At 50.5% G+C, this 14,562-nt stretch overlaps 1 protein-coding gene across 13 annotated transcripts in view; it reads right to left on the reverse strand.

Annotated features, from left to right (window-relative positions):
• The window catches only part of EPHA5 (EPH receptor A5), a 400,471-nt gene that overhangs the window by 80,887 nt on the left and 305,022 nt on the right, over positions 1–14,562 (reverse strand). For all 13 annotated transcript variants that reach the window (XM_043513198.1, XM_043513202.1, XM_043513200.1 and 10 more), the window contains one exon: positions 4,954–5,147. In XM_043513198.1, coding sequence (XP_043369133.1) covers positions 4,954–5,147 — 194 coding nt within the window. The remainder of the gene's footprint in view (positions 1–4,953; positions 5,148–14,562) is intronic.

Consider the following 14,562-nt stretch of genomic DNA (forward strand, 5'->3'; position numbering starts at 1 on the left):
GAGCCGGGGTACCCCCAGGACCAGAGCGGGGGCTACAGCTGGGAGCGAGGGGCAGGGAGAGGGAGGCGGGGGCAGTGGAACTGAGCCGCCGCCCAGATCGAGGCCCGCTGGCGGGGGGGGGGTCGTCCTCCCCCTGGGTGACTGGGGTCAGACCCAGGGCCTCGATCTCCTCGAATATAGAAGTAAATTCAGTCCCCGCGGCCCCAGAGTCCTCCCCATCAGGAGCCAGGGCAGTAATAGCCCCGGTATCGGCAGTGGCAGGGGCCACAGATGGCAAAGGGGCCGGGGGATCTCCTACAGAGACCTCCTCGGGAGGGGACTCAACAAGGGGGGTGGTGACACCTCTGTCTGCTGCTCCGGCCGGCGTCTCCCGCTGGGCTCCATCCGGGGGCGCGGCAGAAGATGTAACCGCGTCAGCCCCCCCGCAGCATTTTTCGGGGGCCTCCTCTCCCTCTTCGTCGGAGGGGAGGGATCGAGCCCGCGATTTACGGGCGCCACACTTCCCCCGGACGAGCACCCAGGCCTCCGAAGTGGAGGTGGAGGGCCGGTCAGCAGGGGCAGGGCCAGGGGGCAAGGGTGATTGTTTTGAGGCTCCGGGCGGCAAGGATGGGACAACGGGAGGAAGGGAAAGCTCCCCCTGGGGCAGGCCCCCTCCCTCAGCCGGCAGAGGTCTTGCCACCCTCTCCTCCACAGGAGGAGGAGCAGTGGCAGCCAGGCTGCCAGGGTCGCTGGCAGTGACTGGGCTGGCGCCCTCCCGGGTCTCGGGAGTCCCGGACGCTCCTCCAGGCTGGGCCAGGGGGCAGTCCCTCCGGACGTGCCCCGTTGCCCGGCAGAGAAAGCACCGGGCCTCCCCTGTTGAATAATGGACCCGGTAATGGGCGCCCTGATAGGGCACCAAGAAGGACCCCTCGAGCGCCACCCCGCCACGCGTCGCCGGCGGCACTTGGATCTGCATCTGCTGGCGGAGGGACAGGACGTGGCGGAGGGCGGGGTCCTTGCAGCCCCGCGGGAGACGGCTGATGATGGAGATGGGTTTCCCCTGGGTGGAGAGGGCAGGCAACGTTGGGCAGGAAGGGCAGGACGGAGGTCAACACCACCCGTACGCCCAAGACCTCCAGAGGTTCTAGGGGAACGAACACGCCCCCCACCGCCATGCCCTTCTCCACCGCCTCCTGAGCGGCGGCCTCTGACGCTAGGAAGAACACAACCTTACCGTACATCTTGGAGGCCGCCACGACGGCCGTGGGCCCTACCACCCTCGCCAGCGCCCGCACGTGCGTTTCCACGGGGGGCGAGGCGGGCACCAGGAGGCAGCGGACGCCGTGCCTCCTGGTCAGCGAGGGGAAGGGGCGCCGGCCGCCAGGAATGGTACTGGAGGCGGCAGTCGGGGCAGATGGTGCGGCGGCATGCTGGAGGGGGGCACCTGGGCATACACTCTGGGGGCTAGGGATGGGGCACCCCCAGAGCTGGTGGAGGGAACGGTTGGGGAGGAAGGGGCCATGGCAGACGTTGGGGCCGCAGCAGGGAGGGCAGCCCCGCCAGCAGGAGGTTTAGTTTTCCGGGCGGGACCTTTGCCCTTTTTATTCCCCTGGCCCTTTTTACCGGTGGAAGGGGCAGCCATGGCAGCGGCGGAGTCTAGGCTAGTGGTGGCCGAGAGGGTAGCCGCTGGGGTGGGTAAGGGAGGAACTATGGGAGCAGTAGGGCCAGGGGCAGGGGCAGGGGCAGAGTCCTCCATAGTGGAAAGAGGCAGGAGGAGGCCCCAAATCAGGGGTGGGACAATGGACAACTGCTCCTCCCCACCAGACGGCAGGTAGGGGAGGAGGGTCCAGCAAACAGGGTGATGGGAATAGGAAAGGTGGGACAGGGCCAACCACTCCTCCCTGCTAGACTCTAAGCAGGAAGGAGGGTACCAGCGTGAGCGGGGGGGGGGACGACAGTAGGGGGTGCATCGGGGGAAAGGAAGAAGCAACCACTCCTCCCCGCTAGGCTGCAGGCAGGGGAGGAGGGGGCTAACAATAGAAGGACACGGGAACAACAAAGGAGAGGGGGACAATCACGGGCGCAGGGCGGGGCGCCGGCTCCTCCGGCTGCACTCGGACGGAGAAGGACTACAATTGCACCAGGGGAGGTGCAGTGATCAGGGTAAACAACTTAAAAGGGGGGGGGGGGCACAAGAGCTTTGAAAGGGACATGGGCACACCAAACTGCCGGTCGGGCGGGGCAGGGGTCAACGGGAGTCAGGGGGAACAGCAAACAACTGAGGGTGGGGTGAGTAGAGCACAAGGGCAGGAGGGAACCAAACTCCTGGGGAGGGGCGGGGCAGGCAAAGTAACAAACTTGCAAGAGGTGGGGTGGGGCAGGGCGGGCACACTAACAAACCCAGGAACCTAGGATGGGGTCAGGGTGGGACAGGCAAACAACCAGGGAAAAATCTTCTGGGGAAGTACGGGAGGAAGGGAAGAAAAAAACTGGGCTGGGGGGTAACGGGGAGGCCCCCCACCCAAAGGCAACTGAGGGAGGGGGGCCAAGTCCAAACAGAAAATGGGGGGAGTGCACCCATGAGCGCTTGTGGGGCTCGCTCCAGTCCTTGCTCGCTGCTGGAAACAGTTCTGGATGGTGGTGGGCGAAGAAGCAAGCAGCCCCGTCGAGGGGCGAGCAGCAGGTGTTGATGGTCAGCTGGGTTGGTGGAGGGGACGGTGGCAAAAAGGGGTGGTGGTGGTGGTGAAGGAAGACGTGGCGGGGCGCAGCTGGACTAGGGGAGGGCTCCACACCTCTCCCCCAGCCCCCACAGCAGCAAAAGGCTACCACCCCCCCAGGAGCACAGCTGTTCAAGTCACTCAGTCCAATAACCGACCCCCTCCACAATTCCTTGCAGCGGCCTTCCTCCTCCTCCCCGAGGCAGCCAGCTCAGGAGCAGCAGCAAGCGGGCGGCAGCCAGCCAGGTGAGGACCCAGGCAGAAGGGGTGACAACGGTGGTGGTGGGGTCCTCGCTTCTCCTTCCTCCAGAGGGGTGGGGATGAGGGGGCTGGCCGGCAAGGCCCCCCCTTCCCCACAGCAGCAGTGGCTCCCAAAAGGGGTCCCAGCCAGCAGCAACAGCCCAGGGAGGGAGAGAGCTCCAGCCAGCAGGGCAGCCTGAACACACTGATCCTCCCCCCTGTAGTGGGGTGGTTGCCCCACTCTCGCCCTGAAGGGGTTAAAACAACCCTGGGAGAGGGCTGCCCTGCAGAGCCAATAGTAAAAGCGGCCCTGGAGAGGGCAGCGGCTGGGGGAAGAGGAGTGAGAACAGCTGGGGAAGCTGAGTGAGTAGCTGACCACAGCTGTGGCCAGCTTAGTCCGGGACCAGATGGTCCTTAGAAGAGGGCTGTGGGCCAGCAGCAAGAGAAGTCTCACCCTAGCCCTAGAGAGAGAAGGGCTAGCTGTCTGAGAGGAAGGGACCTGAAGTCGAGCAGTGCTGGGGAAGGGCCAGGGAGCTGGGGAGCTCCAGCCTGGTAAACCCCCAGCCTGAAGGCCTTGGTGAAGGACTACAGAGGTACTGGGGCTGCAGAGGGGCAGCCTGGGAATAGGAAAAAAGGCAGCTGGTCCGACCCCCTTGCCAATGATGAGTGGCCATTACAGACTGCAGTCTGCCCCAGAGCAGGGGCTGGATGGTGACTGGTAGTAGCCACTGAGGCAAGGGGGGGGTAGAGGGTTGGGGTCTCCCTGGGTGGTGAGACCCAGAGTGTGGGGGGCACTGCCAGGGGGCAGCACCCCAAGGTAAAGGGACACTGGGGTCTGGGAGGGACATGAGGGGGCCAGCAGCAGGTGAGACACTGGTCTGCAGAGGGCACTCTGGGCTGGAAGACCTACTTCCCGAGACAACCAGCAGGAGGCGCTGCACCAGTGGGTCGTCGCTTCACGACAGTACCCTAATAAATGATTGTTGCCTCATAAGTCCATATCCTCAAACGTATTTAGAAACCTAATTCCCGGAGTTCTGTGTCTAACTGTTAGGATCTGGGCTCTGGTGCCAAGTGAACCATTCCCAACATGTTGCTTATTTCTAGACTGTTGCTAAAGTTAGTCTCGTCAATACAAATACTTGTGTAATTTCCTCCCCATGATGAAAATTCAACTCCTATAAAGCCAGGGCCAAATCCTCAGCTGGTGTAAATCAGTGTAGCAGTATAATTAAGAAGTAATATAAGGCTGCAGAGGAAAAATATTATGCACCCATAATAAAAAGTTGTTCTTCCCAGGCTTCTGCCATGGTGGTAAAGTTGTTATCTGAGATGACTGGCTGGCAGGAATTTACCAAAATATTTATATTTCTATTTCCGACCATGACAGCCTTAATTATAGGCTTGCATTTATCATGTTTCATACTAATATATTGCATACTGGCTATTAATGTATTTTAGAAAATTGTGCACTTTTTTTGGAAACCACATGGATTTGTCAATGTTTGAAAATCTGTTAGAAATGGAGGAAAACACTAATGGGCTTCCGAATAATTGTGGTAGGTTATATCAGAGTAGGAATGCATCTGGTTTTACTAGTCCCCAGAATTTGCCCAAGAGGATTTCTTTCCTATTCATATTACCAGGATAAAGTCAACAGAGAGATAATTTGAGTGATGTTTCTTATATACTTTGCAGGCCAAATTCTGCTGTCCCTTTCCCTGGGTGTAAATCACAAGTAACTCCATTGCGTGGCTATAAACATAGCTGCAATTCAAGCTTCTCCAAGACAGGTCATGATAACTTCAGTATGGATGCATTTATAACGCGACTGAATTGCTCATGTATCTGCCAATTTAAACAGAAAGAGATGATTTGGGAAAACTATTCTGGACCCAATGAAGCTTGTGGTACATTCTCCAGGGTCTGCACAGATCAGAGAGTGAGAGCTATTTCAATGCCAGGGTATTATGACATGAATCATGCATGGAGAAATGGAACTGGCCTGGATTTATACCTGCTCGACGCATTAACCAGTGTCTTCAAGCTGCTCGGGTTACGGATGAGCTTGTCCAACATGCTGACAATTTCATCAAACTTGGGCCTGCTGTTCCGATCTTTCTGCCAGCAGTCAAGCATTAGCTGGTAAAGAGCAGCCGGGCAGTCCATGGGACTTGGCAAACGATAGCCCTCCTCCACAGCTTTTATCACCTAGGGGAGACAAAACAAGAGGGCGGGTTGTTTTCTTGTGCCAACTGCAAATTGTTTTAACTAAAACGCTTCATGCCCATCAATTCATCCATCGTTTCTTACTGAAACGCACCACAGATCTCTGTCAAACATGTCACTGTCCCTGGTATCTTTAATAATCAGGAAAGGAGGGGTTGAAAAAATAACTTCCATTAACTGACAAATTCACAAAAAGAAAAGGAGGACTTGTGGTACCTTAGAGACTAACAAATTTATTTGAGCATAAGCTTTCGTGAGCTACAGGTCACTTCATCGGATGCATGCAGTGGAAAATGCTCACAAAAGCTTATGCTCAAATAAATGTGTTAGTCTCTAAGGTGCCACAAGTCCTCCTTTTCTTTTTTGCGAATACAGACTAACACGGCTGCTACTCTGAAACCTGAAAGAAATTTGATGAAGATCCTCAGCTGGTGTAAACTGCCATAGAATCACTGAAGTCAATGGGCCAGATCCTCAGCTGGTGTAAATTGCCATAGCTCTGTTTGTCTATAGGCCTGAGATTCAGCTGGTGTACGTTGCCAGAATTCCAGTGAAGTCAGGCAATAGCATTGTCAAAGTCAATGGACCTACCCCAGTTTACACCAGTTGAGAATCTGTAATCCTTCATGTTTATCTGTCCTTGAATTCTGAGAACAGCAGCATATGGTCTTTTTAGCAATTTCTCGGAAAAGGAAATATATATATTTTTAATTTCAAGGCATGCGCTGGACCACACATTTGTTTTGCAACAATAAAAGTCCACCTTTATTTCAAACCAGACTTTGAATGCTAAATGATGGATGGATTCAAGGCTGACACAGCATGGCCATCTCATACATCATTCAAGAATGTTGGGGTCTAGTCATCTGTTGTTGTTGTGTACAAATTTCTACCAGGAAATGAAAATGCCTGCATGGTGGGACATGGCCAATAAAAGCAGAGTAGGATTAAAATCCATTGACTTTTAAATGTAAATGTAGAAAGAAATGATATTTTCATAACATGGCTCTGTATCTAAAATAACAGTTACAAACTTGTGCTTTCTTGTTTCCTTTAGAGTGAAAAGACATGAGAACAACACACACTGACTGCAGGAGAGACCATTTTTTTTTTAAATTAAAGACAGAAAATAATCATCCATTTTGATTACAAAACAATTAATTTTCACCATTTGAGGGCATTTGTTAATTGAAATATATAAGATAGATTTTTAAAAGAGGTCAGACCCAGTAGCTCCTAATTAGGTACCTAAATCGATCATTGGATTTTCAGAAGAGTTCATCTTTTATTTAGGCACATATGGTATGTGACTATTCCAAGATAGTCTTAACATCCCTTCCTGCATACTCTGTGATCCTAATCCTGTTGACTCAATCCAAGTGGCGGTTGCTGCCACTGATGGTGAATATTATGTTATAAACCATGGTGTTCTGATTGCGTGGATTTCAAATAATACTTTGCAGATGAATCTCTGTCATTTTAATGCCCTTGCATGACTTATAATTACAGCCATCTAACACCATTGTTTTCAAATACAGTCAATAGTTAGAAAAATTGTTCTTTTAATCTTAATCCAGATTGTGTTCATCCATGATAAAGGCAGTCAGGCAGACCCACTACAGGCAATCATTATTATTAAGAAGGTTACAAAATGCAGGCCAGATATACTACATGAGTTTGCTGATACAAGTCATCTCACATCACCCTCCATCACGGAGTCCTGTCTAGAGCTGGTTGGGAACTTTTTGACTAAATGATTTTTCATGGGAAAAATGCTGTCGAGACCAAAACTTTTTGCAAAAATGTATCAATTTCAACATGACTTTTGTCAGGAAGGTTTCTCATGTCCAGCATGGAATTTCTGGTAAAACCGGAGAGAGAAGGGAAAAGACTTTCAGAATAGCCAACAGCCTCGTGGTTAGGGAATTCTGCTTGGATGTTAGAGATTCAGCTACAAGTCCCTGCTCTTGTTAATCCAGACCAGGGCCTTGAACATGGCTCTCCCACACTCCAGTTGCTCTAACCCAGGGATCTCAAACCACATGAGGACTAGTACATTGGCCCGAAGGCCGCATCACTGACACCTTTTCATACAACAAAACAAAAGTATAGTCAAAAATGAAAAAAATGAAGAGTAATATAGTATGCTATTAAAAGTCAACGTATTAACTTTTTAAAAACTGTAATGCAAAGAGGGGTTTTAATAAAATATAAACATTCAGTAATGCACCTCACTCAAATGACAAAATACACATTTACTTTTAGAATTATTTTGGTTAACCCCCCCATCCCTGCCCCTACTCCACCCCTTCCATGAGGCCTCGCCCATGCCCTGCCTCTTCCCACCCCTTCCCCTCCCCCATTCCAACCCCTTTCCCAAAATCTCTGCCCCCTCCCTGCTCCTATTCCAACCCCTTCCCCAAATTCCCAGCCCTGCCTCTTCTCTGCCTCCTCTCCTGAGTGTGCCGCATCGCTGCTCCTCCCCTCTCCCTCCTGGAAAGTCCTAAGTGCCACCAAACAGCTGGAAGGTAGGTGGAAGAGCGGTAACTTGGCATGCTTGGGGGGATGGGGGGGAGGAGGGAGGGGAGCTTGGTTGCTGGTGGAGCTGACGCCTATGGCAGGCTGCAGGAAATAACTCTGTGGGCCGCATCACGTGTTTGAGACCCCTGCTCTAACCACTGGGATTCTGGGACTCTCTCTCTTGTTATTTCCTGAACATTTTTGAAATGTCTTGGATTTGGTCCACATCAGAACAGAAACAAATGCTGAAATCTCAGTTTTTTTCAGGAAATGGAATTCTTGTATTCCAGCCAGCCCTAGTCCTGCACCTATTGGAATCGCCCCTTTCATTGGCAGCACTGACCCAGGCGGGGAATGATGCCATCAAAGCTTCTACCAGCCCCAAATCTGAGGCTATCAAGTCTTCTAAGGACACATGCCCTAGTGAACAAAATTACATGGTGCACTGTATTTTCATTGGGTGCTGCTGGGTACAGAGCACTTCTGAAAATCCAGCCCCAGTGGCTACATCAAGTAGACCTTTTGAGCCCAAATGAACCCCCATCCAAAGCCCTCTGATGTCAATGGGAAGACTCAATGGCCATTGGAGAAAGCCCATGGTTCTTCTATCCAATTTAGGCAAGAATTAACGAGAGGTCTTGTTCTATGACAACAGTTTTGTTCACAGCACAATAAATAGGCCCAACCTACTTCTGTTATCCAGATTCTCTGCTTTTTGTGTCATGTTTCTAGTCTCTCCTTGAGACCAAATTTGCAACCATTGAATAAAATCATCCCCTGTGGCATGGGCAAAGGATCATGTGGTGCCTAAGTACTGTATCTGCATGTGTATTTATAACACAGAGGGCTCCTCCTCCAAGATACACCAGAAAGAATATGGCAGCAAGATGTGTAGCAGACAAGCTGGAACCAGTACAGAATACCTCTGAACCACATCTGCAGTGAGGCTAGGTACATTTTATATTCCTGGCACTAACATCAATAAAGCAAACGCAATTTAAAGGATGTTGTCCGTTCTAGCAATACAATGTAAGTGGTATCAAAACACTGCAAGATGCCATGACGCTGCGGCATGTCTTTTTCACGTGCAGATGTTCTCAGGAATCCAGTGTGAGAAAGAAGCAGCAGCTAGCAAGGCCCTGGAAGCAACCACAGTCTGGTGGCACAATACCATTTTGTTCACTAACATATGTACCCTTAGAAGATTTGATGGGCCAAACATTTGGACTGGGAGAAGACTTGAGGGCCCTAAGCCACTCTGTAATCATTGCTGTCCATTTACAGAGCAATGCCAGTTGGCTCAGCGCTGCCTGGTGGAGAATGAAGTGGTCTGGCTTGTGCTAGTAAATGCAGGTAATATATTTAACCCAATGGTTTCACTAATTTTAAACCAGAAGCAACCACTACACTCATTTAGTCTGACAACCTGCATACCACGGGCCAGAGAATTCAACCCAACAATTTGTGCATCAAGTCCACATCTTGTGGTTAACTAGAGTATTGTTTTTAGAAAGACATCCAATTTTGATTTAAACACTTGATTTGTAGCCTTCTGAATAATAGTGACTGCCCATATTGAGTCTGCCTATATTGCTGTGAACGTAGAAAAAAACAAACTGAATTACAATTAGGAGAACCATTTTGCTAACCACTGACTATATTTTCGAACAATGTGTTTTAACTGGCTGTAATTGTAAGTCATACACCGAGTAAGAATGATGGGAACGCTTTCACGAGTTGAAATTCATGCAATCAGAGCACCATGGTTTACCACATAACATCTGCCATCAATGTCAACGACCTCTGACTTTTTGGCCTTCAGCGGTGGGAGTTGAGTGTATGGAAGAAAGGAGGCAGAAAACACTCTGGGAACGGTCACATACCACAGTGGGAAACACTCTTGAGTTAAATTTGTTTGCTTACTATGATCCATTCAGTTGCCAAGTATATGCAATATAGGTGCAGAGGTAATCCAGGCAAAGCTTGGACAGGAACCAATGCTAATTTCAAGAGCTAAATCTCTTATTAATTCTCTAATCTGCATGTTTTGAAGACCCAGACTCACGCACATCTTTTCCAAGATGCATTTGTGAAATTCATTCAATGTCCAGAAGGATGTAGCTAAATTAATTTTCTTTCTCTCTTTTTTTTTAATAAAGGGTTCTAAAAAATGTCCATGTCTGAAATGCTCACTATCCACAAGAGGGATTCCTCTGGTAGTGGAGTGTTATCTTGCTGACTCCATATTGAATCCTAGTTCATACCTTGGCATTTACCTAACATCTGTGTCATTCCAGTGCATTTGTATTAAAGCCAGTTAGATCTGCTTATTGCAATGGCAGAAGAGACAAACTTGGGACCAAATTTCTGCATTCTCTGCATTGGGCATGGCTGAAAGTTTCGGTATTAGATTGGGATAATCCCCTGGTAGGTGTATGTAGCATCTTAAGAGACGACTAAGAGGGGATATGATAGAGGTCTATAAAATCATGACTCGTGGAGAAAGTTAGTAAGGATGTGTTATTTACTCCTACTCATAACACAAGAACTAAAGGTCACCAAATGAAATTAATACACAACAGGTTTAAAACAAACTATTTTTCACACAAAGCACAGAAAACCTGTGGAACCATAGGGGCCGACTTCTGCTCCCGCTGGTGGGTGCTCGACCCCCCTCTTCTCCTGCCCCAACTCCACCCTTTCCATGAGGCCCTGCCCCGTCCCACCCCTGTCCTGCCCCCTTTTCAACCCCTTCCCCAAAGTCCCTGCCCCAACTCTGCCCCCTCCCTGCCCCTTTTCCGACTCCTTCCCCAAATCCCCGTCCCAGCCCCACCTCTTCCCCTGAGCTCTTCCCCGAGCGCGCCACGTTCCCACTCCTCCCCCCCACTCCAGAGCGGCCAAACAGCTGTTTGGCGGCAGCCGGGCAGGCAGCGCTGGGAGGTAGGTGGAGGAGCGGGGATGTGGCACGCTCAGGGGAGAAGGCAGAGGAGGAAGTGGGGAGGGGAGCTTGGCTGTCGGTCGGTGCAGAGCACCCACTAATTTTTTCCCCATGGGTGCTCCAGCCCCGCAGCCAACACTATAACAGGATTTAAAAAAGAACTAGATAAGTTCATGGAGGATAGGTCCACCAATGGCTATTAGCCAGGATGGGCAGGGATGGTGGCCCTAGCCTCTGTTTGCCAGAAGCTGGGAATGAGTGACAGGGGGTGGATCACTTGATGATGACCTGTTCTGTTCATTCCCTCTGGGGCACCCGGCATTGGCCACTGTTGGAAGACAGGATACTGGGCTAGATGGACCTTTGCTCTGACCCAGTCTGGCCATTCTTATGTTCTTCATAGTAAACTTCCTTTAAGAAAGGTAGCAACTGAGATGGAGAGACTGAGGGTCATAGTTGCTCTGAGTCAGCAAAATAGCACACAACTGTCTGCCTACTTGAATGTTTTCTCTGCCCTTTTTGCTATTTGTGGTGGTAAGATACTGTGATTCTTTGCTTGGATGTTACAGCTGAGCAGGGAAGACAGATAGGATTGTTCTGTGCAGCAGGTGATCACGCAGTCGCTTATGGCGAAAGAGGCACTAGATAAAATAAGGGAGAAGCAGGAGTCTCCAAAGGAACTTTCATGGTCAAGGTAACTGCTAACGCCAAATGGACAAGACCATTTTCTTTTAAATACTGGGTCTCCTGCTCCCCTCTCTGTGCTGGGGAGAGGTTGCTGCCATGGAGAAGGGAAGTTTTGCCCATGTGACATGCACCCTTCATCCCAGAAGTCTCTCTGCAGGGGTGGAGCAGGTAGAAAGGGGCAGTGATAAAATGCCTGCTTGTCTCTGCTAGAGTCTTCCCAACCTGTCTCACAAAGTTCCTAGAGCCAGAGGAGCTGTATTTTTCTTCCATGTTGTGAAGCCCCCTTTAGGATTGCCTTTTATGCCTCATTCTTGCATTCGGTACTGTGCAGGATACATAGGAACCGGGCAGCAAAGAGTAGGCAAGAGGAATTGGAAGGAATGCCTCCTGCAGGCCCCTGGACCCATGTGTATTTTGGAGGATCTGTGGATGAATGGAGTGCAGCTTCTTCCTGGGCTATGGGATTCAGACCAGGGCAGAATTCAAAAGGAACTCTATGAATTATGTTTCCCAGACTTCTCTTTCCCCTACAGCAATTATCCTGGCGTGGAGGGAGGATGGGACCCAGCATTTCTTACAATACTGGCCTTAAAAGTAATACAGTCCCATTAAAACTAATACGGTACAGGCAGCTTTGAATCCTATTCGTTCCGCTCTCTATGCAAGGAAATGGGAATTTGCTATTGACTGAAAATCATGTCAGAAAAAAGCCAAACATCTAACTCATGAGACAATCTCAAACCCTAAGAAAGCAGCTCACCCGCAGAATTATGAGAAATGGTCTGCTATTCTAGTGACCAGTCATTACTCAGTCATGCCCATAGTGAGAGTCACTTAGGGCCAGATTTTCACAAAAGCTCAACTCTCAGTTAGGCCCCTAAGTAACATGGCCAAATTTTCCAAAGCAGCTCCCTTGGAGGATAATGACGGGTGTGGAGCCATCTTGAAAAACTGTCCCCCCCCTTTTGCTCCCCTAAATGGGAGCTGGGCCCCTGTGGAAATCTGTCTCCGCTTGGGGGTTGAGAGCCCTTTTGAGAACGGAAGGTTAAGTGAAGCACATGAAAGGCCCCGTAGTGCCTATGCATTACCCTACAGTCATTCATCACTTGACCGCATGCTTTTACCTACGCAGAACCCCGGCGCGGTTCAATGTGCGGTCTGGAGTGTGTGCAGAGAGTGCGCCAGGATGCACCAACTTATTCTTAAACAACTTACTGAGGACGAAGAGGACAGCAGCACACAGCAAAATTGCTGCTGTCACTTCATAATATAAAATCATTTATTTCCCCGATGAAAATTAAATTTATATTCTCTCTATCCATCACATTGATTAATTGTACCGTACTATATTTTATTACATTATTTTTTAATCTTCACTGAGTACTACCCTGCCCCCGCCGTTCACTGTGGACTGGATCAACTCCTGGGTGTTATAGCAGCATAGCACCAGGGTAGTCAATAAAGCTAGGCTGATTTGCATCACCTGAGGAGCTCACCCACTGTCTGATCTGCACGCTGAATACATTCCCACGCAGAGGAGGCCCCCGGCCGCAGCTGCTCCCCACAGAGCAGAGATCTTCATGCTTCTCCGAGAAGCCCCTGCTCACTCCCAGCCAGATGCCTCAATGGAGTCAGTGCACAATCAAAATCCAGGGTATACAGGCCCCTTAAGGGTATAACCTGGCCTGAATTACTGGGGTGAGGTATGAGCTCCTTTAAGGCCAGGCATTCAGGGTGCTTTGTAGTCCTGAGGGAGAGCACCTGACTGAGTTAAGGCATCCGGCGGGGAGCGAGCAAGGGCTTTTGGGAGCAGCAGGCTACATACAGTCCTCTGTGTGTTGAGGGGAGCAGCTGCTGCTGTTGTCTGTGGGCTGCTGAGTGCGAAGGCAACCAGGACAAGAGAAGTCCTGTTGCTGGGATCCCAGCTGAAAGAAAGCTGGGAAAAAATGTTCTGTGGGAAAGCCAGGGTGGTATGTATAGATCAGGGATCGGCAACCTTTGGCCCGCGGCCCGCCAGGGAAAGCCCCCTGGTAAGCCGGGCCGGTTTCTTTACCTACTGCGTCCGCGGGTTCGGCCGATCGCGGCTCCCACTGGCCGCGGTTCACTGTCCCAGGCCAATGGGGGCTGCGGGAAGCAGCGGCCAGCATGTCCCTCGGCCCGTGCCACTTCCTGCAGCCCCCATTGACCTGGAGCGGTGAACCGCGGCCTGTGGGAGCCGCGATCGGCCGAACCTGCGGACGCAGCAGGTAAACAAACCGTCCCAGCCCGCCAGGGGGCTTACCCTGGCGGGCCGCGGGCCAAAGGTTGCTGATCCCTGGTATAGAGGCTGGGTCTGGAACTGGAACCTGGGATACAGAGAGGGACAGGGTCCATCAACACTTCAGCTGTGCCACCCGAAAGTGGGGAGGGAAAACTTTTCACTCCAGCGGTGGAGGGGCTGGCTCGAACCCCAGCAGCAATGGGGTGAAAGAACCAATTTTGCTTAAGACTTCTTAGTCTCTGGTAGCACCTTGTGTTTTGACCAGCCTGTGGAAGCCTGCTCTTCTTAGTGACATTACAGCACACATGCTTCCAGCTGCCAGAGAGATACATATACACGCTCACAGTGGGACTGATGTGACAGGCAGGCCTTGTCCTGGCTCTCTTCACCCTGACGGAGGCAGGGGTCCTGTCTCTGGCCCCAAGTTTGCAGAGTGGTTTGAGTTACTTTAGAATAAAAAAAAAGCTCTATTACACAGGCAAGCTATTGTGGTAAAAGAGAAACAAGGTAACCCTCTTGAACCTGATGCAACTCCCCTTCATTCAAGTTTCCTTGACTTAAACAGGAGTTGGATTGGTCCCTTGGATTGATATCTCTGGGTTTTTCTTTGAACTTGCTGAAAACGAGAGGACTTGAGTTTGCAGCATTTAACTGAAACATTTTGTTTGCTTTACTTTTATTCATCTCTCTCACCACAGGGATAAAATTAAGGTGATACAGCTGGCATATGTTCTGCAGTGACTAAAATATGCCAATCTGATGGTACATTGATTTAAAGCACAACCTTACAGGATACTGAGCATTCTCGGTAGATCCTCAGCACCTCATGGGCCCAAGCCTCTGTTCCATTATTATTATTTATTTGTATTACCCGAGTGCCTAGGAATCCAGCCATGGACCAGGACTCTATTGTGCTAGGCGCTGTCCAAACTGAACACACAGACAGGGCCTGCTCCAAAGAGCTTGCAATCTAAATAGCACATATAGCACTA

The sequence above is a fragment of the Dermochelys coriacea genome, chromosome 4 (genome assembly GCF_009764565.3).
Source record: "Dermochelys coriacea isolate rDerCor1 chromosome 4, rDerCor1.pri.v4, whole genome shotgun sequence".
Taxonomy (NCBI): Eukaryota; Metazoa; Chordata; order Testudines; family Dermochelyidae; genus Dermochelys; species Dermochelys coriacea.